Genomic DNA, 25,104 nt, shown 5'->3' on the forward strand with positions numbered 1-25,104 from the left:
TCAAGTGTGAAATATTTGGAATGTTACAACATTCAGTTTTGAACTTTGTGAATTGTTATGCGACTAATCGTTTTTATTATCCTCTATTTAGTCATTGATTTCGATTTCAGTTTCTATATAAATAAAAAGAAAAGGGAAATTACGCTTGATAAAAACCCTATCAACATTTAACCAGTGCAGTTTTTCCTTTTGAATTGGCAGTTACTTGTGTTTTTTTAAGGAAAATATTAATGTGTGATTTTTTTTTATAAGTCTTTCTTCAACCATCTCAAATAAATAATAAATTGATAAGAATCTTTAATATTATGAATTTTTTTTATATAAGTGTATTTTAATCAATTCTTTTTTTCATAGTTCATTAACTGCATATAACATGTTCTGTAGAAAAATCAATTACTAAGACAAAAGAATTTACATAGTTTTCTCTTGAGAACTTTTATTTTAATTTATATACAATTATTATTATTTTAATTATTTATAATTGTATTTGTAATGTAATTACTAAAAAAATTGTATTTTACAGAAGTATTTACTGAAGATTAATATAACTCTAAGAATGGATTTAAGTAAAAATAGATTTTTAAAGGTTTTTTAGAACCTCTTTTAAGTATCAAAGGTTTATTTATAAACCTCGGAAAATTAGTGTAGGTTTATTTCAAATCCCAACAAATGTATATAATTAAATATATTTTTGATTAATTTTATAAACAAATAATTAAAAAGAAACTATTCTATCTAATTTCTTCCGCCTCTTGCTTTGTTCTTTCACTCGCTTTCTTCTTTAAACCCTTTCTAATAATCCTCAGGGTGTGATTACATTTGAAGATAGATTTGAGAGATAATAAATGGATTTGAAGATATTTAAAAGTAAAATGTTTGTTTTATTTAAGAATTTGAAGTTGATAGATAATGAATGGATTGAAAAGTAAATTTTGTAAGTAATTTGATTGATATTATTAATTAAAAAATATTTTAAAGATAAAAAATAAAGATTACCAAGTTGTTAATATAAAATAATATTTACGAGTTACATATGTTTTGAAAAAATGATTTGAAATATTAAAATGAAAAAAAAAAAAAATAATACAATAATTAAATTACTAAACATACGTCCTTAATCACAATACTACAAATTACTATATCTTTTTACAAAAGCTTCGTACATAAATCTAAACCCATAAATTAAATAACTAAGCTAATTTTCTTTACTTAATTCATGCATGCATTATGAAGTTCTTTTCTGTCCATACCTAGTGTTTGCAATACATTTGAATGAATTTCATTGAACTAATTAAAACCAAAATCATGAATACCAAAGTTGTAACATTCTGACAAACCAAGCAAGACGACACATACTCTGCTACATCCCTCTTCATTCCATCCTACCAAAATATTCTTTTAAATTCTTATATATCTTAATCATACCAGGGGGTAAACTAAGCAACTCTTATGCCCTTCCTTCAATATCATCCTTCTCAAATCTAGTTTCGCCGGAACGCAGACCCTATTCTTGAACCGAAGAATACCATATATCCCTAAGACAAATTCCTTGGCCTGATCGTACCCAATAATTCCACAGTATCATGAATACCAAAGTACCGACAGTCCAACAACCAGGAAAATTACATTTTTTTCATAATAACGTGTCCATAAGTGAAGTTTCCACAACCACTGACACTTTCGCGCTAAACCAAATGCCCAAAGCATAGCTGCAGATAAAGACGAAATATAGCATACCAAAACCTAGAGCTGTCAGCTGAACCCCAACCCATGGGCTGGCCCTAGCCCCATTTAAAATTAAGCCCATTTTCTTTGGCCCATTTAATGGGGGGCTTTTCTGAAGCCCCAGCCCCAAAGCCCCTAGGAGGAGGGTTGGGTTTGGGATAGGGTGGGGCTGGCCCTCAATCCGAAATTCCTTCTTTTCACTCAACATCTTTCGTGGATTCTTCTCTTCCACGACTCGGTTTCGTGGATTCTTCTCTTCCACGACTCGGTTTCTTCGTTCTCTCCCTTCCGCAAGGCCAAGGGGCTCACTTCCTCCATCATTTTCTTGGCATTAATAACTAAAGAATTGATTCGCTATTCACAGCTATTGCGAACTCCCTTTCGTCCTTCAACGTTCTTTCACTGTGTTCTTCATTGTTGCAACAGGTTGGTCCTTTACCCTTGTTTTATTTTTCCTCTGAAATTTTGTATACCACTTTCTGATTTTGTATATACATTTGTGCAAATTTTTAATGATTTTGTATATACAAGTGCTCTGTGTATGCTAGTTGATGGGTAGAGTGGAAAACAGTGTTATTTAATACCATAATGTTTCTGTCTTCTGTCTATGCTCTGATTTGAATTTAAAGGTATGTAAACGGGTGGAATATATGTTTTTGTCTTCTGTTTTATGCCTTTCAAATATGCTAAATTTCTTTACTTGTCTCAACACTAATTACAAGTCTGTTTATTAGAATGAATGGTGGATTAAACTTTGCATGTCACTAGTTTTTCTCAGCCATTCTTTAGTTGATAATTTTTTAAACGCAAAGTTCTAACCCTTGGCTTCAATTTCATTGACTCTTCATATCTTTATCTAGGAAAAACGTTAAGCAAAAGAAGTTTAACTCTGCATAGAAGAATACACTCCATTTATTTTGGGTTTTATTTTTTAGGTGTGTGAGTAAAAAACTGAAAAACGAGGTGAAAAAAATAAGTGAGAAAATATAACTGTATTTGAAAATGTCTTTGAAAGACAAACAGGTACTATTGTAGTTGTCTGGGTGTGTGCTATTTTGTTGTATAAATGTTGTGGGAAGTTGAAACAATATATTGGCCACACTGATTTGTGATGACAAATAAAGATTACGATAGTATGAAAGATGTGGAGATCAGAGTACAGATGAAGATATGCTCTTTATTAATCTTAGAAAATGGGTAATGAAACTAGTGGCATACTTTTTCTTTTATAAAAAAGGTAGCAAATTCATTTTGAAAGAGGATCCTTTCAGCTTGCTTAAATGTGCAAAAGATGTTCTTAATTTATCTTGTTTTTAAAAAATTCATCCTTTTTTAAAGCCGAAATTTATTGAATATGATAAATCCTGCTTTAGGTGCTTGTAAATTGTGATATCTATCAGAGGCAATAAAATATGTTTACATTAAATTAGGTTTGTTTTTATCTGTATCTTTATTACAATTTACCCTATTTAATATCTGCTTGTAAAAATCAACATGGATCCACTAGAAAAGCAAGAATAACTTTTATGTGGTTAGGATAATCATTAGCTTATTGAAATATTTCACACTGGTTAAGTTTGCTTTATAAGGGGTTAATGACACCATGTGGTTAATTTTGTGAAGCAAGTAGTTAATAATATTGTTAATTTATAAGGAGCTTATGAGCAAGTTTCATTTTACATTTGATTCTGATTTTTATGCATTCTTGTTTGTATAGTTTTCCTCTTTGGTATTTTTTCCCTTTGAGAAGAAACGATTCTTCAGCTGGTTTCTTTGCTTGGTTTGTTTGCCATGCTGCAAGTTGTTCAAAGCTCGGTTTCAGATCCCCAATTGAAAGTAGACCACACAACAGAGTGTGTTCTGAGGAACCTAATTGCATTTGAGCAGTGTCACTATCCTGAAGAACCTTACATCTGCAACTATGTTTCTCTGATTGACTCTTTTATTCACTCCAAAGATGATGCAGAGTTGCTGGTTGAGAAAGAAATTATTGTCCATGAACTGGGAAGTGATCAAGAACTGGCAAATCTGGTTAATGATCTTTGCAAACATGTGACAAATTCAACATGCTACCACCAGATCATGGAAGATGTTAATGAACACTACAACAATGATTGGAAATGGGCAATGGGGACATTGAGGTGGGTTTACTTCAGAGACCCTTGGAGAAGCAGTTCTACTATAGTGGGGGTTGCTGTCCTAATATTCACTGCCTTCAACTTCTACCGTGTTACTGATCTACTCTTTTAGTAAATTGAGAATTATATTGATGGAATCACCTTTTCTGTATTACATCATCGTCCATGATTGCACACTAACTGTTACATTTCCCATTTTCTCGCAAATAAGTGGCCTGTTTATTATCAAACATATGAATTGATAACAAATAGCAGTTTCACATCCTTAACTCTAGGAGAGGAGTTAAAATTTTGTAAAAAGGAAAGCCCATGGGCTGGTCCTAACCCATAGGGCTTTGGGAGGTTTTTAGCCCTGTGGGCTTTTTTAGTGAAGGATTTTTTTTGGTCCTGTGGATTTTTTTGGCCCCAACCCACATGGGTTAGGGCCAAATCTTATTAAAGGGACTCACTTGACAGCTCTAACCCAAACCAGAAGCTCTGCCTCCTGCACTCCGTTGATGTAAGCCTTGATTAAGGGCTGATTGTATTTAGTTATTAGTAGCCTCTCCCCAGTGAATGATGCAACCTGCATTAGAGAGATAAAGGTGATTTATATATCAGCAATAACAAAAAGGAAAAACGAAGAGTTTGTTTTAGCCTGTGTGCGTCCGGATAGAGCCATGTGTCTGCTCTACTACACTTGAAGCTTTGGAATAAGCAGCTTGTCCCCTGGATGACGCTTTTGTAATAACCAGGCTCATCAGAGCCCAGACAAGACAAGAAGTGGAATACAAGATAGAATAGAAAATGCTCACACATCATGTGCATTTAGAACTACACAATAGCAATAATCTTTTTCGTTCAATAATGTCTCCCCCTTCAAACTTCAAAATGTTTCCCTAACGTTGATGTGTACAGACAGCTAGCATAAATGTAGATAAGGATATAAGGTTCTTTTATTACATCCAACAACTTAAACCAAAGTATTGTCAAAATAATTTATATTTTTTCAAATTAAACCTAATCAAATTAGTCTTGGTATAAATTTCAGTCTTTTCTTTTGTATGACTCTTATATTTTAAGAAACCCGTTTATCACTTTTTAATTGTGTGGTCGGTCTTTTATACAAAATTTTGAAAAAGAAATTAATAATTCTCTTTAAAAAAGTATGATCGAAACGTACTAATTTCTTTTACAATATTAAAATAATTAATATTATGTTCATAATATTAATAAAAAATAACTAATGCCAACATTCCTACAAAGTAGCTTTTTACATTCATAAGTACGAAAAATAAACAAATTATTAGTATGAATGATAAGGTTTACAGTTCAAACTTTCAGATTAAAATTTAAAAAAAAAAACTATTAATGTCAGTCATCGTGATCTTGTACATAAACTAATTATCAACAAAGTTGAAATATTAGTCATATAGTTGCAGAAAAAAAATGAACATAAAAATAGTGTTAGAAAGGATGGGATGGGATGGTGGCTAACACAAAGTAGTGTTCGAAAATTGAAGAGTTACATGTGAAAATATGTCTTCTTGTTTACCCAGTTTCCTATAAGCAGAGGTTTATGGTAGTTCGGTAGTGTTTAATAGGCATGCAAAATAAATTATGCAGTCAATCAGTCAAGTTAGCAAACATAATGTTTTGAAATTAAACGAAAGTATAAGCACATATATTATTTACTCATTTAGTTATATATATCCTCACTTGAGTGAACTGCTTGTAAAACATGTAGGATAGTAAGCAATTATACAAGACTGAATGCATGTTTCTGGTACTATATTACACATCGTTTATATGATATATTTCAAGCTAAATTTTATCACTTCTAATGAAAGAAATTGAATGTTTGATAAAGCTTAAACAGTTGAATGGAAAGGAACACCTTTGATCACAGCTGCCGGGCAATTGGGAGACACTTTCAATTCTCTGTTCAGATTTGCAAAGCAAAGAAAAAAGGATGGTGTTAAGATGTGGTCAAATATAGAACAACTGTCACAATTCAAGTAATAAGCCAGGTACAATAAAAGTATTGGGTTTATATAACCTTTATTATGTTCAGATGTTAAATATTCTTTTACATAACTTGAAGAAATCAGCCACTAAAATAAAATATCTACGCACAGAATTTAATATCATTTATATAATTCATTGACATTATATATAGCTTAAACATGACAAGTTGCAAAATCACAAGACTATCCCCAATCCACTTGAATTTTAGCATGCACGTTGCTGAATTATATGTTAAAAGAATGGTTTCACAAAAATTAAATCCGATCAAAGCCGGTGTGTGCCATACTGATCTAGTTCCAAAAGGAAGAATAAGCAAAAAGGAGTTTTGAATCCAAATGTTGGCCCAAAAAGAAAGTATGCAATATTTTTTTCAACACAACAGAAACTGTAAAAGTATTTGCAAGTCTTATTATCCCTGATTCACTGACCAAATACATTTTTCTCCCAAATCTTATTATCAATTAAGAAATCTGTTACTCACTGTTCCATAAGTTGGTGGACGGAGAATCCAACAAGAAAAAAATAATAAACATGAAGAATAAGAAAAGGGGAATGAAAATATTCACGGGGTTTTGTGAACTTGGAAAACAACCAATTCCAATGGCAGAGATGAAGAGGAAAAACAACAAAAGAAACCGTTTAGGAGAAAACAGCCAGGAATGGAAAGATGAACTACGCAGAGGAAGCACCTGGGATATGAAGATGTAGTAAGCATCCTCATAGAGGGCCCGCATGGCACCAACGGGCCTGACTTTTGGGTTTTTGGGCTTGAAAGGGACGCTGAGGCAAACGTACGCCTTGATTCTCTCTGGTCCAAACACCCATTGCAGGTTAGGGAGCTCCGATTGAACACCCATTGCAGGTTAGGGCACTATAATGAAGAAGAACACTGAAACCATGGAGCTCCGATTGAATACCATGGCAACGGAGAGTGAGGGGAGGCAGTTACTAGAGAGAGGGAGGAGAGGCAGTTGCGACGGAGAGTGATGAAAAGAGTGATGGAATCATGCATTCATGCATTGCATCTCAACTTAACCCAACTGCATAATTCATTTTATTGTAAAAGCCAGTTTGGTGCTGTTGCTGTCAAATTTAGTTTAACGTGTGATTGAGGAATTGGACTAATTGGTTTGATTTGATCATCATTTTACATAGTAGGTCATTTGCATGGTATAAAACATAGTATAATCATTTAACTTTTTAAGGCACTCCAAAATTTTCATCATAAAAAATATTCATAGTACGAATGAGATGCTTGTTGGTAGTGATATATAGACCATCTTTAAAGAAGGTGATAATAGTAAAATTGATTCTATTTATATTACAAATAAAGATATATGATGATAATTTTGAAAATTTTGCGAATTTATAAGTTGTGGTGGCAAAGAAACTGAAATCATCCATATATTTTGTTTCGATTTTCTTACAACTGAGATCTATAAATATGAGAAATTTTAAAATTTTTCAAATTTGCTGTTATTTTTTTAATTATTTCACCGTGGTGCAGAATTATAGGTTTCGGTTTCTTGAGAACTGAAACCATACATTGCTTTGCTTCCTCCTACATTCATTCTCCGTTGTGACTACAAAGAGCTCTCCACTTTTTGCTGCCACCTTCTTTGCCTTTTTTATTGCCTTTCTTTTAATGCCTTTCTTTGAAGGACCGCTTCTCGTCATTGCTGAAGCTCACTTCACGAGTCCTCCATTTTTGCCATCACTCATCTATGAATTGGTGAGTGATTTTTTTATTTTATTTTGCATTTTTCGTTGAGTTTGTTTCTTGCTTGAGTTCTTTGTTGATAATGTTTGGGTTTTCTAGGTGCCATTGTTATCCAGGTATTGTTGCATTGTTGACCAAATATTGTTGCACTTTTCAAAACGTGTTTAGAATAGTATCTCATTCCTAGTTTTCGCATTTCACGCTCTCAAATTTCTATTATTACCTTTAAAATTTATTTTAAATATGAGCCTATAATTATTTTTTGTAATGAAAAATTTTATTTTTTGTACGTTAAATATATGATTAATTATATGTTTAAAAATAATGATTTTGTTTTGTTTGATTTAAATTGTTGTTATGCTGAGTTAGTTGATTCAATATTTATTGTCTTCAAGTTTTCTGAAAAAATTATATTCTTAAAAAATGAATATAAGATAGAATACTAATAATATGTTTTAAAATGCTAGATGTAGAAGAAATATTCTCTCTACTGAAAATTAAAGTATAGGCCTAGTTAAGACAAATTCAATAAAGCAGATTTTTTCATACCCTAAATTGTATTTTTATATTACATCAGTTTAAGATCAAATAGGAAAGCAACACAAGTGAATATTGGATGAAGATAAATTGGCACGAAAAGATCTCGGTCCCTGGACAATACATAAGAAACATGGAAAAGGTGTATATATGTTTATAAATCGGGAGAAACAGAGGTGGTATAGTGGTAGAGAAGTGTGAAATGAGAATGTAGTTTAGGTTTTGGTAAATTGTTAAAAAGTTCTACCTTGAGGATGCATGTAATAAGGCACTATAATTCTGAACCAAAGCATAAAGGTGCAGACTGTGGTCAATTAATTCCCAAGTCATTCTAATGAAGAAAAGTCGATAGTGAAAAAGGAACGAAGAGAGATTTCAAAACTCAGAATCAAACAAGCTAGACAATGTTCTTTTCTAGTGTATACTTTGAACAGAAGAAGACTTACAGATTATGCTGGTATTGGTTTTAAAAGTACTCATGAATACTTTTATAGTTGCGAGCATCAAGAACAATTTTACAAAGATTGTTCTTTAAACAAATGATCTAAAATATAAAATCAAGTAAATTGTATTCTCGTAGTATACATCCAAATAAAATTATGCTCTAACATATTAGTTCAACTTAATAGTATGAGTCCAAAATAAATAAATAATCAGAATATATGTGTAAATTAATGTTTTAAAACAACTTTAATAAATAAATATAAATAAAAATACATAGTTTAAGATACATAAAACTAAATTTAATATAATTTTATTTTTAATGGGTACAAATACTTATGATTGAGTAATATGACGTGTCCCTCTACCTCAATCCTTGTGGCTACTGATTCATTATCTATTTGTAATGAACTTTATCCATGCCCTTTTTTTTCTACCTTATTCACGACGAACATTTAATACTAAAAGATTCTTTCCAACAAAAAAATACACTCTTGCAAATATTTACTTATTCTTTTTATCAACAAAATCAAATAAATTAAATTGAGAGAATTAGTTCTTACACCCTTATACAAGTATCAAAAACGAAATATGCAACCCCTCCTAGTATGCTATAACAGGGCAATTTATCTTCCATAACCAATATTTTCCCTCTTTGCAAACACCCATAAGGAACAACTAAATATTAATGGACTTATAGGTCGAGTTTTTTTTTTTCGAGGCTAAAATTTGGTCACAATACTCGAGTGCTTCAGGTTTTGAAATTCAGTCATGGCCAGTTCAAAGTAGATATTTTTCATCTTAAATATGTTATTAGTACATTTGTCATTTTGGCCAGTTCACTTGGTCTTGACTTGTGGATTAAGGGTAAAACGGTTAATTGGACAAAAAAAATCTATATAAGGAGAGGTCCACAAATGGTAACAAAAGTCTTATGGGTCAAAGTTTGTGGAAATTAGTCATAATCAAACTTAAGCAAGTAGAGCATTTTGGTTTGGCCCAAGTCAAACCGCATCCAATCAAACCAAGCTTGATATAATTCACATCGTGTTAAGTTGAATTGAGTCTACATTGAATAAAGTTTAGTAGGACTCATAAAAGGCCAAGTCAAGTCAAACTCATGTAAAATCATTGAGTTTTACACACCTTGAATCAAGGTGATTGTTTATTCGAGACTAATTAAGTAAGTCAAGTTAGACATATATTGGATATAATTAAGTTTGGTCCCATGTAAACCTAGTCAAGTTGGGTTCACACCTAAATAAAGTAAAGTTGGACACACATTAAAAAGAATCATTTTAAGCCCACATTAGATCCATGTCAAACCAACTGAAATTAGGTCTACATTGAATTAGTTAAGTCGACGTGAGGACGAGTTAAGTCAGACTTACATCGAGAACTAATTTCAAATCATGTTCAAATCATCTTATGCTAATACAAGTTGAGACAAGGTCGACTAAGTTTGGACCAAAGTCAAACAACGTCAAGCCGAACCCATGTTAGATTAGGTCGGTCTAGTTGGACAAGTTGGTTTGGACTTTAACTTTCATGTTAAGTTTCAAATAGTAAAAATGAAAAAAGAACCAATTTATAATAAATATAAAATATGATGGATCAATTTGTGATTTAAAATATGTTAAAGACTCTATCAACAATATTTAGAGGTTAGTTAAAGTCTTATAATGAGATCAAGCTCACTTTTATCTTGATTCTAACTCATTTTAAGTGAGAGCTTTAAGAACTGAGGTTTTTTTTAATGGTAAATCATAGAAAGGAGACTTATTTAGGATTATATTAAATTTGACTCATGATTCATAGTTCAAATTCACATCTTTAATTATTTGGATAAAGTTGGGGTGATTTTTAATAAAACAAATATCATCTTTAGTGACATAATTTGTTTACATGTCTTTAAAGAAACCCTGAACCCTAACAATAACTCATCTTACTAATCAAACCATTCAATCCAATAAAAAATTATATTAGATTAGGTTAATTTTTTAAATTAAATATGTTTTTAGTTTTTAAACTTTGATACAAAATTAAAATTTCTCTATGTTCCAAACTTTAATGTATTTTGGTTACAAACTTATTTGATGTATTTTGATTACAAACTTAAAAATCACCCAAGCATGTTATTTTTTAGTTTTTTACGTGTAAACAATTAAACTTTAGCTTGAAGCATCATTTGATTCACAAAAAATATTTAACGTAGTCAAGTTAGAAACAATATATCTATTAATTTTTAAAATTTTCATATCAAATTAAATCAAAGTTTAAAACATGAATATAGTCAAGTTAGAAACAATATATCTATTAATTTTTAAAGTTTTCATATCAAATTAAATCAGTATGACCATTCAGTTGGTCAACGAACCAGGCGGTGGATCGACCATCAACCCAGTAACCACTTAAGGTAATTAATGGATAATTAACAAGGATAATAAAAGTCAATGATTGGTGATTAATAAGTATAATAAAGACTATTAATGAACAATTAATAATATCTAAATTTAGGAATCACACATATATTTAACCTTTTTAGTTTTATTTTTTATCATACGGTTTTTGGCACCAAAAGAATCTAAACAAATCACAAAAACCGTGCCAAATTGTAATTTTATTAAGAGAAGAGGTGTGAATGCCACAATTTTCTCACATGTTTTCGTGGTATTGGAAACCTGGATGTAGCTTATGTAAAATTGCCCAACCCTACACTAATTCTCCCGTTAGCATTCCGATATTGTTTATAAGAAGGAATAATCAACCTTACATATTCAAAAACTAATGTATTTTCGGTAGTCCATTCTACTTCCTTGAACAAAAACAAAAGGCATTGTTACTATAGGTTTATAGCCGACCGATCAGATACGATGACGAGGTGAATGATGAGAACAGAGCGGGTAACGTGTGAGAAAGCGTCACAAAGTCGCTCGGTTCCGATAATAGTTAAACAAAATTAATGGGCAGCTAAAATTACAACGACTACTAATGAGTGATTAAAGTTTGCATTAATGACCATTAAGAAGTAAATTAATTAATCAGATTCATCTAAACCCTATAAATAAGGATTTAATTTCGAAGTAAAACTCACTTTTGACTAGTTATTGAATTACTAAAAGACATAAAAGAGAAAGATTTTGACCTGAACAAGGAACAAGACGAACTTTTGACACGCAGAAATTTCATCCTCATCCCATTTCCGCACATACGCTCTGACAGAACCCATTTGATAGATATCATAGAACATACACTCTGCTCATGCATTTTTTATTTCCTCCAGCCTTACAAGTCTTATTCTAACAAGTATTTCTAGCTCTGGCTGAATAAAGATTCAAAAATTGATAGCATTTGTAGTTATTGAACAAATTCAATTACCATGCATTACACAGGTCTGATTGATACCTCACCAAACCAACCCATTCAATGGGTATGATCTTCCTCCCCTTTCCTTTTAGATTCTTACTTAGTCTTCACAAGGATATGAGATAACTACATTAACACCTAATTCTATTCACAGCCTCAAGTTATCAAACGTTTGGTCGTTCTCACCACTTTATAACTACAGTACATTGACTGAAGTTACTTAGTCGCAGTCACCCTCACTCTCACGCAGGTCTATTTGAAACCTGATAGAGATATGTCTCTCTGTGATGAAATACAATTATATCCCTGCCCACCCCTTCCAAAGCCATGCCCAAAAATATACAAAGAATATAAAACTTAAAAATAACAGGGGTAGCAAATTAAAAATAAAGGACTAAATTCCTAAAAGCAGTAAATAATGGATGATCTTAAAGTCTCAATTCAAACACATTTTTCTTAAGGGATGGCAGAGATGACATTGTTACGAAGTTCAATCTTCATAGTATTTTAAGTTCAAGACTAACATGCATACAGAATATAACTAACTTAATCCCATATAATAGATGGCCGTGTAGGTCCACGTTATTTGTGTTTGAAGCATTTCAAAACAACAAGAAAGAGATTTAGAATAAACTTTTGTTCATGATATTTGTATCATCATTGTTCCCTCCGCCTCTGAGAATGCAATGCGGAAATCACAGCTAACCTAACAAAAAAATATAAATAAAAGCACAATTATATGTACAGAAGTTTAATTAATTTGTTTCAAATAAAGTAATCAAATTCATGCAATGACAAGAAATGAGAATGATATTCAACCATTCTGATGGGGTACACAGTGCCTTGTAAATAGTTATGATACTTACAGTGATCCATGTGTAGTTGGCCACCTAATTTATTCAAATGAAATCGTAAGTATTTTAAAAAGAATTCTTTTTTGTTGTATTGACATTTAAAGATCTTATATTTTAATGTGTCTCCACTTATTAAATAAGAGAGACAATTAAGAGAAATGAATAACACAAGTACGGGTCTCCATACTTTACTTTTCATACAACGAAATTCATCAGACTTATCTTTTGCTTATTTTAAACTAGTTATTATAAAAACCCACCGCTTGACACACTGATTGTCACATTTATTCACACATATTGGGTCCCTAAATTACCATGTCCCCTTCTCCTCACCTCAATCTACTTCCCACCCAATTGAATGCTACTAAGTCCTATGATCAAATATCAGGTTTGGATTTTAATAAAACTTTTAGTCCTATGATCAGATATCAAGTCTTCTATACTATAAGAGTTGTTCTCACCTATATGTTGTTTCAGCTAAATGGCCTATTCATCAACTTGTCATAAATAATGCTTTTATTTATGGTATTTTACAAGAAGATGCTTACATGCAATGACCACATGGTTTTAATTTTTCATGATCCTATATAAATTTCATAAAGCTATATATGGATTAAAACAAGCTCCAAAATCATGGTTTAATAAACTCAATCAAACTTTAACGGCATTTCGTTTTCACTCCACTACAATTGACTCATCTCTTTTTATCAAATTATGGGACAATTCTACTTTCTTTGTACTTGTTTACGTAGATGCATCATCTGTAATTCGGTAAGCCATAAACATTACCTCAAAATTAATATCCTTTAAAAGATATCGAGCTTTTACACTATTTTCTTAAAGTTGAAGTGTGTCAAAATTTGTAAGTAATTATGAGAGATATATCTGTAGGTAATTGCTTATAATTTTGGTCTTGATTATAAGTAATGATTTTTTTTTAGTATTTTACACTCTTTTAACTCCGTCTCATTATAAACATTTCTAATTAAGTTCATTAAACATGGAATGTTTATGATATATTTGAGACAAAAGTAATTTAACAATATAATGAATATGGCTTTGAAAGATATATACAAATGGAAGGTTTCAAAGAGCACAAAGAAACATATAAGTTGTTACTTTTGGTAAATATAGTCTTGTAATTAATGAATTGTCGCCAGAAAATGATTTTAAAAGATTAATCATTTGGTGATGTTGAAATAAAAAGAAAGAGAGAGATTAAGAGTTTCGAGATACACAAATTTATAGTGAACGAATTTTATTGTATTAGTTTTAATATATAACTGTAATTAAATTAGAACAAAAATAAAAAAATCTCACACAATGATAATAATAGAATTAATAGTATAGTTATACCTAAATAAATATAACTGCTATTTTCAAATTTATGTATAAAGAATATATAATTTTGGGTGTGGCATTAAATGGTAACTGCTCTCCAACTTGGACGTGTAAAATACATTAGTATCTTTGCAAGATATTATGGAAAATATAACATTGGCAGTTTTGAACTTTGTGAATCGTTGAATGCGACTAATCTTTCCATTCTGATTTATTTAGTCATTAATTTCAATTCTAGTGTTGTATATGAATATGAAGAAAGGGATATTACGCTGAATAAAATATCAAACACTATTAAGATTTAAAAGGAAAGTGAATTTATTAAAGTATAATGCAAATTCTAGAAGAATATAGAAAATCTTAAGATAGAAGTATTAAAATATAATAAAAGTTTTAGAATATTGTAGAAAAATTTAAGATAGGAAGAAAAAAATCAAGAATAGGTAAAAATCTAGAACATTTCACATAAGTTTTAGATAGCATGTTCTAGAATAATCTATAGATCTATAAATACTCATGTACTCTATCATTTGATGTAAGACAACATTTACCACAACTAAAGACAACTACAACACTTCTTCCAACTACTACTTCTACATTCCACTATCTTTACATTTTCTCTACATTTCACTATCTACATTTTCTCTACATTCCACTATTTACATTTTCTTCCATCATAAAGGAAAGATTCATTATTCCAGAAGATACCTCCACTCTTACCGCAACTCATAAGGAGGAGTTGAAGAAAAAAAAAAACAGAAGGATTCAAGGGCTTTATTTGCCCTTCAACAAGCAGTTGATGAAACAATTTTTCCAAGAATAATTGGTGTCACAAGTGCAAAGCAAGCTAGGAATTCCATATAAGTTGTGGCAAACATGTTCTAGAATAATCTATGCGTTTATAAATACTCATGTATTCTACCATTTGATGTAAGACAATATCTATCACAACTAAAACAACTACAACACTTCTTCCATTTACTACTTCCACATTTCACTATCTCCACATTTTCTCTACATTCCACTATCTCTATATTTTCTCTACATTCCACTATCTCTACATTTTTTCTACTCCATTAACTATTTATTTCACAACTTCAAAATACTACAGAATTTGCAGTGTGGTTGACATGCAGGAATAAGAACTTCAAATGCAGGAATACATATATACTTACCAAATGGTACAGGAAGAAGAACTCCAAACGTTCGTTACAGTCATCGTGACTGATGGATTACCTGAATATATGAAAAAAACGTGAGTTGATAGGAGAAACTTTATATAAAAGATTCAGGTTTTTTTTAAGCTAAAAGACTTTATAAAAAACCTGAGATTTACTATGAAAGTTTTGATATTGTATTGAAAAAGACACTTTCAATTTCAATTTAATAAAGTGCTAGGAATACAGTGTTTGACACTATCTTCTGAATGCTCCCTGTTCTAGCATAATGAAGGGAGATTACTTTAAGAAGCTCGCTACCTTCCTTTCTATTTTGTTTTTTCTCTGAACAACACACACTATATCTGAAATTTATTGAGTATTGCAAATGACAATTGCATCAAAATAACGGACAAGCACCAATGAGTTTCATTCTAAAAGTATCAAGAGTGAAGAAAAGACTTAGGATATATAACATCATTCTATTACTAAAATATTATTAATGAGTTCTTACCTGATTGTGAAACAACTTTTGGATCGTTGTGTTAAGATCGCCGTCAAATATTGAATCAGAATTTTTTGATGTCTGAATCTCCAAAAACATTGACACTTTAATGACTCCTTGAGAGAAAGTTTTCATATTGGGACATTCAGCTACCATCACGTTTTTCAAATATGAGCATTGCAAAGTGGCGTTCCCAGAATAAAAGCTTACTAGCTTTGGTAACGAATTCAGCTTAATTGATCTGAGCCGTCCAAATACTATCTCATCACAACCATCTTCATCATCATTTTTTACAATTTCTTTGATTGATTCACACTTCTTTATACTTAGAGTCTTAAGTTTCACCAAACTTTTGAGTGTTGCAAATGTGAATAAATATTCCATTTTTTCACAGGACTTCACAGATAACCCTGTAAGATTGATGAATGGTTGTACCCACGGGTGCTCTAAACCTATAGACTCTAACTCACTTAATTCCGACAAATATAATCGTTTCAATCTAGCAAGTACTTTGTTGTGAACTTGAAGCTTTCGAGAGGGAAATATCTCCTTCAGACCAGAGAATTTCTGTACTGTAAGAGATTCTAAATTGGGTAGCTTGTGAAAGAAATCAAAAGGCAAACTATCTTTCCCATTGTTATCATCCTCAAAGGATAGTATAAGATATTTTAATTTACAAAGAAGGTCTTGTGGCAAACGTGCATCACTCATAAGCTTAATGTTTTCCTTATTGAGTGTCAATCCCACCGGTTTGGGAGAAACCTGACAATAAAACCAAAGAAATTCAAAAGGTAAAGTGTTGATGTTAGTTAGATACTATAAGAGAAAAATATATAGTGAAAAGAAAAGGAAGCACAGAAAGATTAAATTTGAATGTTTTGTTACCTTTTGAATCGAGAACAAAAGTTGTTGTAGCAAGGTTATTGGAGCCTCTAAAATTCCTTCTTTTTTACTATCATCATCAAAGCTTGATTTGAATAGCTTCAGCTTAGGACAACATGCCACATATAACTTGTCTAACAAGGGACATTCTAGATGATGCTTTCCAGGGTAAAAGCAACTCAACAGTGGCATCTTTTCAAGAACTAGATATGTGAAACAAGGGAATTCAAACATTATTGTCGTCCCGTGTTCCATTTCATCTTCCCTTCCAACTATTTCTACCATTTTCTCACACTTCTGTATATCAAGTGTCTCCAACTTCCCAATATTTTTGGCAAGTGATAAAGGGAACAATGTTACTAGGCTTCCACAATCATCAACCTCCACTTCTTGCAAATTGGAAAAGCTGACAATTCCTTCTAGATTTTCCTTCCACACACATTTTAAATTTGACAAGTGTTTTAATGTAAGTTTTTCCAAACCAAAGATTATTTCCTTTGTCTCAACCTCAATCTCATCAGTGCCAAATATTACTTGCACTACATCGGAGTTATGCACATTCAATTCTTCTAAGTTCTTCAAGTAAGGAAGTACATGAGATGGAATTAAAATAGTTCTATTGCATGTTGCATCAAATTCTAATTTCTTGAAACTACCAAAAAAATTGTCTGAAACAATAGGTTTTCTGTGGTGAACTCCAGACATCCCAAGATAATAATCAAGAATCATAAGCTTTGAGTAGTTGAAAATATCCTTACAAGACAAGAAACTCATTGTCAGGATAATCGACAAGTTTCATATGTTTTATATTTGATTAAGATCACATGAATTTGAATCAATACTTAAGTCACATTTCATTTATTTATTTATTTTTATAATAGGAGCCAATTATCGAAGATATAAAAGGAGAAAAATGAGAATAAAAGATGGCTAAAGGTTTTCCGACCAAAATGAAAAAAAAAATTATAAAAAGACAATGGAGTGATAACAAGTAACTTTGTTTTGAGAAATAGACCGACCACTTGAAGAGAAAAATCTGTTAACTCATTTAGTGTTTGGCCTTTTAGAATTACAAACTAAATCTCCAATCGAATGGATAAAAACTGGAAAACTCGAACAAAATCAGCTTCAAAAATTACAGTTTTGTCTTGAAGAATCAATTCGAATTTTGTTAAAATATTTTTGTAAATTTTATTTTGAAAATTGAAGGTAATTCTCAATTCATTTTTTTTTCACTACTACGTGTAAAGTTTGGTTTCGTATTTATATAAGAAGCCACCAAAAAATTCTTTGGCATATTTTCCACAAAAAATACTCTTCAAATTATAAAAAACTAGTGTAGTTCTTCAAATTTCAAAGGTTTAATGTCTCAATAGGTCCCTATTTTTCTTCAGAATTTGAAATAGGTCCCTTTGTTTTTTGGCGTCTCAATTAGGTCCTTATTTTTGTTAATTTGATGCAAATAAATCCTTTCCGTCAATTTCATCGCGTTAATGAATGTGTGACGTGGCCTTACACGTGTCAATACTGTCCTCAGGCCACGTCACACATTCATTAATGCCGTTTGATGAAATTGACGGAAAGGATTTATTTGCATCAAATTAACAAAAATAAGGACCCAATTGAGACGCCAAAAAATAAAGGGACGTATTTCAAATTCTGAACAAAAATAGGGACCTATTGAGACATTAAACCAATTTCAAAAGTATGATTTTAGTACTTAAACAATAACTTTGAGGGTTAAAATCATTTTAAACCACTAAATTTAGAGTCCGGAAATTAAAATAATATTTTTTCAAATATTAAAGATTAATTATTTCTTAAATTTAAAAGTCCAAAGCCACATTTATCTTAAATTTCTATTAATAAAAGCATAATTAGACATTTTTTATTGAGAGAGACTCAAAGATTAAAAATATCAAAAAAGAACAACACAATCTCATTAATATTTAGGATAGTTTTTAGAGAAAAAAATGTGTTGTTTAGGCTCCGTAAAAGAGTGAGCAAATATATATGAAAAAAAGAGAAAAAAAAATTACAATATATAAACCAAGTAAGAAAGAGAAAGCAAAATATATGTGTTGAATTTCGACAGAAAATGTAAATGAGGAGAAAAGGAAGCTGAAGAAGAGGAAGCAAAGTAAACATGGGATAATTATAAAGTCAATAGGGTGACTAATATAACAACTTAATCTTTTAAAATTTACTATAATAGGAAAAATAATTAACTTTTAATATTTTATTGTCAAAGGTAACTTAGTCAAAACTAATTCATAAATTAATTATATTTTATATTAAGAGTGAGTTATCTCGAAGCTAATTAACTTTTAAATTTATCTGAGTGTGATTATATTAAGTCTCCTGAGAGTTTATTTAAATGTTTTGTAACAATTTCTTTATGTTAAAATAAAGTTATTAACATTTACAATTTTAGAATCGATCTCTAGTGTTATTTGTAAAACTTTTTTCTTTTCTCAAAAAGTCAATACAGAACTCTCTTGCAACCACTCTCCAAACTCTTTCTCTTTTTTCTGGTTAAAAACAAAAACCCACTAGGCAGTTTCATCTCATATCTCTCCTTTCTCTTTGGCTAGGGTTTGAAGCACAATCAAAAGAGGATAACTTCTTAACTCCACTACTCACCTCATATTAGCCTAGATTCTGTTCGGTTCAATCAAGTGAGGGAAGCTAAGTTTTTCACAAGCATGTTGATTTTTTGTCAATTGTTGTTGCATGTGGATACTATTATTATGATGCATAATAGGTTTTTTGATCCATGAGTTGCTTGTTTTGGCACTATTGTATGTTTCTTCTTACTGGTTGGAATTTTCTTGTACGGAAGCTTGCACTATTGTATGTTTCTTTTTACTCTATTTTGTTGGTTGGAATTTTCTTGTACGGAAGCTTGACACACACATAGAACTCCACACATGATAAGATATTGTCCGCTTTGGGCCAAGCCCTCACGGGTTTGCTTTTGGTACCACTCCAAAAGGCCTCTAATCATTGGAGATATCTATGTGTATATAAACCCTTGACCAGTCCTTATTTCACTCAATGTGGGACTTTGTTTGCACTTCAACAGTATTTGGGGAAATTCATGAATTTTATGGATTGTTGAATGAAAGGAGTTTCAAATTGAGCAATTAGATTAATTGGGACTAGCTCACAATGTTTTGAACCATCTAAAAGTTTGTAAAAGTGAAGATTTCCAATTGGTGTATTTGAACAACTTGAAATTATGAAAACTAAGGTTTATGCCTCTATTGCGTTGTGCGGCAACAGGCTAGGGTTGAGCGCTAGCTCCAAAAATTCCAAATCACATAGTTGTGTCGTGACATAGCGTTGAGCGAAGTTTTTCACCATTGAGGGCCACTGTTCCAGGGAGTTTCAGCGTTGTGGGCTAGCTTATGTCGTTGAGTCCTACTTGGACAGTGAGCCCCTGTCACGCTACCATTGGGCACACCTTCAGTGTCGCTGAGGGTCAATCTTGTTGTTGGTTCTATTTCTCTGTTTCCTGCATTTCTTTTACTAGTTTTGGTGGTTCAAAGTTTTGATACTGTGGTTATTTATGGAATTGTTGATTAATTTTGCTTGTGTATAATTATGTATGAAACTATGATAATGATGGACTTATTAATGGATATGAACATGTACGAAAATATTTGTTTGTTGTATCAGGGATATATTTTTCAAGCCAAAAGGATATATGATGGGTATTAATGTGTAATATATTTGTGTACCTAGTAAAATAATTATTTTTAAAATAATTATCCATCAAACCAAGCCTACTGCTAAATAATATAATATATTCTAATTGATATGAGGTTGAGAAGAGTATTTTATAATACAAGAAAAAAATAGTAAAGTAATACAAAAGAAGACTACTTAGAATATATAAAAAATAATAATTAGGATAAGTAATTCTGACCTTTTCATGCAATAAGCTTTCTACAGATGTGTTGAGATCTACGTGGAAAGTGAAATCAGAATCTTCGGATGTTTGAATCCCCGAAAACATTGCTAGTTTTATGACTCCTTTAGAGAAAGTTATCATGTTGGGACATTCAGTTACCATCACAGTTTGTAAAGATGGGCATTGCAAGGTGGCATTTCCTGAATAAAAGCTTATTAGCTTCGGTAAGTATTCCAGCTTAATTGATCTGAGTCGTCCAAATATTATCTCATCACAACCATCTTCCTCTTCATTTCTTGCAATTTCTTTGATTGATCCACAATTATCTATGATTAAGGTCTCAAGTTTTATCAAACTTTTGAGTGTACCAAATGTGAATAAATAATCCATCTCCTTACAAAACGTCACATGCAGCTCTTTAAGATTAATGAATGACACTGCACAAGAAACTATGTTTTCTATTTCAGAGCAAGTGTCAACCTTTAGTAGTTCAAGCTTTCTAGAGTATGGTTGCACCCACTCGTGCTCAAAACCTATGGACTCTAACTCACTTAGTTCGAACAAAATTAATTCTTTCAATCCAGTAAGTACTTTGTCGTGAACTTGAAGTTTTTGAGAGGGAAATATCTCCTTCAGACCAAAGCATTTTTCTACCATAAGATGTTCTAAATTGGGTAGCATGTGAAAGAAGTCAAAAGGCAAACTATCTTTCTCATTGTAATCATCCTCAAAGCACAAGCAAAGTCGACTTAGGTTGCAAAGAAGGTTTTGTGGCAAATTTGCTTCTCTAAATAGCATAATGTTTTCCTCACTGAATGCCAAGTTCTTCAGTTCGGCAGAAACCTAACAATTAAGGCCAATCAAATTTAAAAGAAAATGTAGTTGTAGTTAGCTAGAAGCTAATTAAAGAAGGAAAATATATGATTAAAGGAAAAAAGGGAAGCACAAAAATGTCAAAATGTTGATGCTTTGTTACCTTTTCAACCAAGAACAAAGGTTGTTGTAGCGGGCTAATTGGAGCCTCTATAACTTCTTCTTTATGACTGTCACCAGTATCTGATGAGAATAGCTTTAACTTAGGACAATAGACCACATATAATGCATCTAATATGGGGCATTCCAGATAATGTTTTCCAGGATAAAAGCAACTCAAGAGTGCATTTTTTTCAAGATATAACGTCGTCAAACAAGGAAATTCAAACGTTATGTCATTCCATGTTCCCTTTCATCTTCCTTTCTAACTATTTCTTCCAATTTTTCACACCTCTCCATTTGAAGTGTCTTAAGCTTTTCAAGACTTTTGGCCAGGGATGAAGACAAAAGTGTTACCAAGCTTCTACAACCAGTGACAATCACTTCTTCCAAATTGGGAAAGCTAACAATTCCTTCGAGATTTTCCTTCCATACACATTTCAAATTTGACAAGTTGTTTAAAGTAAGTGTTTTCAAACTAGAGACTATTCCCTTTGTCTTGTCCTCACTCTCATCAAAGTCAAATATTACCTTGACTGCATCAGAACTGTGCACATGCAACTTTTTTAGGTTCTTCAAGTAAGGGAGTACATGAAATGGAATTACGATAGTTCTTTTGCATGCACCATCGAATTCCAATTTCTTGAAACTACCAAAGAAATTGTCTGAAATAGCGGGTTTTATGTGCTGAACTCCCGTCATCTCAAGATATTCATCAAGAATCATGTGCTTTGAATGGTTGAAAAATTCCTAAAAAAAGCAAGAAATTCAATATCAGGGTATAATTAACAAGTTTTATACGTTTCGTAAATAATTAATAAGATCACTCATATTTACCTTTGATTGTAGAAAACTCTATACTTGGATTTGAATGAGTTATTTAAGTCTTAATTATTTGGTAATATGCCTACAACCCAATTATTTGTTATTACCATTATCATTATCATTATTATTATTTATTTTTATAATGAGTTCCAATTATGTAAGATATTATACAATCTGTCCTTGTAATATATAGTCGGTGTCCAACAACTTTGAAAAAAGGACACCCCTAAAGGAAATTAAATGGTTAATTATGATCCGACACTATTTCTCTAGCCTAATGAAATGTCGAACATAAAAAAAGAGGAGATGATTGTTGGATGGAAAAAAGAAGGACCGCGATATTCCAACAACGCATATTTAACACTGTTTTGACAACGCCACGTGTCGTTGTTTGATTGGTTTGTTTTAAAAATAAATTTTTTTTAAAACTTACGAAACTGAAGTCTGTAACCCTTATTTTTACTGAAATTCCGAAAATAGCCCTTTCTCTGTTACATTGGAAACGAAGGTGCGTTCTCTTGGAAGGTCGAAGGTCGCGTTTCGTGGCGCTTCACTTTGTTCTGTGTGCGTGGTGTTGTCTCCGTCCAGTTTCGTTTCCTGTTATCGTGCGGAATGGCAAGTTCCGGTGACGATTGTCCGACGACGAAGGTAAGTGGTTTTCCATTCCATGTCGTAGCCTAGTTATTCGGTTTGGGCATCTCGTATCATGCTTATTTGGTTTGGGTTAAGGTTTGGGGTTCGTATCCTTGTGTTGTGGTTCTTGGGTTATTGGGTTTCGTTGTTTTGATGAATTTATTTTGGTTTATGCAGTTGAGTGTTCGTCACTCTTTTTCGACAAAGTATATATGTACTTTGAACGAACGCTTGACAGACGAGAAAGGATGCTAAACCAAGAGGAAAGAAGAAACAAAAAAGAATTCGCAGAGAAACTTTTATGCGTGCCTTAGAGGAACAAGAATTTCTAATTGAAGAACTTAAAAGGAGGGTTTCAAATTTGGAGGCACAATTGGCTGAAGAGAATGCAAGAAGGCAAAATAAATCTGTGTATTTTAGTTGATGGAAAATGTTATTTGGAAAGTAATGATAATTGTAATAATTGTAAATAGATTAAGAAAACAAAGTTTAATGTATCCGATTTAGTGCAATGAAATAAAATTTGAGTTTTGGTTTGAATTGGTCTCATATTTTATTTATTCACTACCATTGTTATTATGAGTTGTGAGTTTGTGGATTTCAGAATGTGGTCATTTTTTTTGTCTCGTAAGTTGCAGGCTTGTTTGTAAGATGTTGGTGTTTGAGTGGTCATTTTGGATAACATGGTGACCAATGTCAAAACCAGTTAATTTGAAGGACAATTTCAGTGGTGGGAGAGGGTGGTTGGTGATGTGATGTGAGTTCAAGGAGTGTGGGGTGACCCCTGATCAGTTGGAGGAGCAAGCTCTGCAAGGGATCAGTGAGGGTGTTGAAAAAAGGGTCTGGTAATCGTTTACAGCATCCTTGTAAACGATTACCCGAGAGAAAACTGGATTTTGTACAGAAAGTCCAACACAGGTAGTCAGTCAGGTGAACAGGGGTCACCATTGGCCAAAAAGGTGAGTTTTAAGTACTTTTGCACTTTTCTTAGGCTGGTCCTAGTGTTTCAGTGGTGGGAAGTGACGTTTTGACACCCCATGATGGAGGAAAAAAACAATGTTTATGAGATGAGCAACTTGGGTGAGATAACATGCTGTCAACTTTGACCTTTGCTGGCTATTTTACTGATAACTTTTCCCACCGACCTCCAAATGATGTGATTCTTTTTTTATTAGAAACTAGACTCAAAAATTTTTCCAATGACTACTAATTTGTATTTTTTGGACATGTGAGTTGGTACAGTTTATTCTTTCAAGTTAGTGTTTCATATATTTTTGCCAACTCTTACCTTTGCTTGTTCTTTTGCTCATAACTTTCTCCACCGAACTCCAAATGAGTTGATTCTTGTTTTTGTTAGAATCTATACTCAAAGACCTTTCAAATTATGCCTTAGAAATCAAGTTTACACCTTTTTTGACACTGTAATCGATTACAAGGACACTGTAAACGATTACCCGAGACAAAACTGGATTTTGTACAGAAAGTCCAACACAGGTACTCAGTCAGGTGAACTGAAGTCACCATTGGCCAAAAAGGTGAGTTTTAAGCACTTTTGCACTTTTCTTAGGCTGGTCCTGGTGTTTCAATGGTGGGAAGTGATGTTTTGGCACCCCATGATGGAGGAAAAAAACAATGTTTATGAGATGAGCAACTTGGGTGAGATAACATGCTGTCAACTTTGACCTTTGCTGGCTATTTTACTGATAACTTTTCCCACCGACTTCCAAATGATGTGATTCTTTTTTTATTAGAAACTAGACTCAAAACTCTTTCCAATGACTACTAATTTGTAATTTTTGGACATCTGAGTTGGTACAGTTTATTCTTTCAAGTTAGCGTTTCATATATTTTTGCCAACTCTAACCTTTGCTTGTTCTTTTGCTCATGACTTTCTCCACCGAACTCCAAATGAGTTGATTCTTGTTTTGTTGGAATCTATACTCAAAGACCTTTCAAATTATGCCTTAGAAATCAAGTTTACACCTTTTTTGACACTGTAATCGATTACAAGGACACTGTAAACGATTACCCGAGACAAAACTGGATTTTGTAGAGAAAGTCCAACACAGGTACTCAGTCAGGTGA

At 32.0% G+C, this 25,104-nt stretch overlaps 2 protein-coding genes and 1 pseudogene across 2 annotated transcripts in view; 1 reads left to right on the top strand and 2 right to left on the bottom strand.

Moving 5' to 3' along the window:
• The first annotated feature begins 2,727 nt into the window (after window positions 1-2,727).
• Window positions 2,728-4,093, top strand: LOC148197312 (putative UPF0481 protein At3g02645; annotated as a pseudogene).
• Window positions 4,094-12,574: 8,481 nt separating this feature from the next.
• On the bottom strand, window positions 12,575-17,447 carry LOC148197313 (uncharacterized). Its single transcript, XM_088093661.1, has 3 exons — window positions 16,677-17,447; window positions 15,801-16,553; window positions 12,575-12,640 (listed from the first exon to the last, which is right to left on the bottom strand). Exons 1-3 carry the CDS (start codon window positions 17,445-17,447, stop codon window positions 12,575-12,577), a joined length of 1,590 nt encoding a protein of 529 aa, XP_087949787.1.
• Window positions 17,448-20,032: 2,585 nt separating this feature from the next.
• LOC124835626 (uncharacterized) overlaps window positions 20,033-25,104 on the bottom strand; it is a 29,077-nt gene continuing 24,005 nt past the window's right edge. Inside the window, 4 exon segments of the mRNA XM_088093662.1 lie at window positions 20,033-20,190; window positions 20,562-21,432; window positions 21,566-21,795; window positions 21,798-22,311. Coding sequence (XP_087949788.1) covers window positions 20,033-20,190; window positions 20,562-21,432; window positions 21,566-21,795; window positions 21,798-22,311 — 1,773 coding nt within the window.

The sequence above is a fragment of the Vigna umbellata genome, chromosome 6, assembly GCF_029865625.1.
Source record: "Vigna umbellata cultivar VRB3 chromosome 6, Vumbellata_1.0, whole genome shotgun sequence".
NCBI lineage: Eukaryota > Viridiplantae > Streptophyta > Magnoliopsida > Fabales > Fabaceae > Vigna > Vigna umbellata.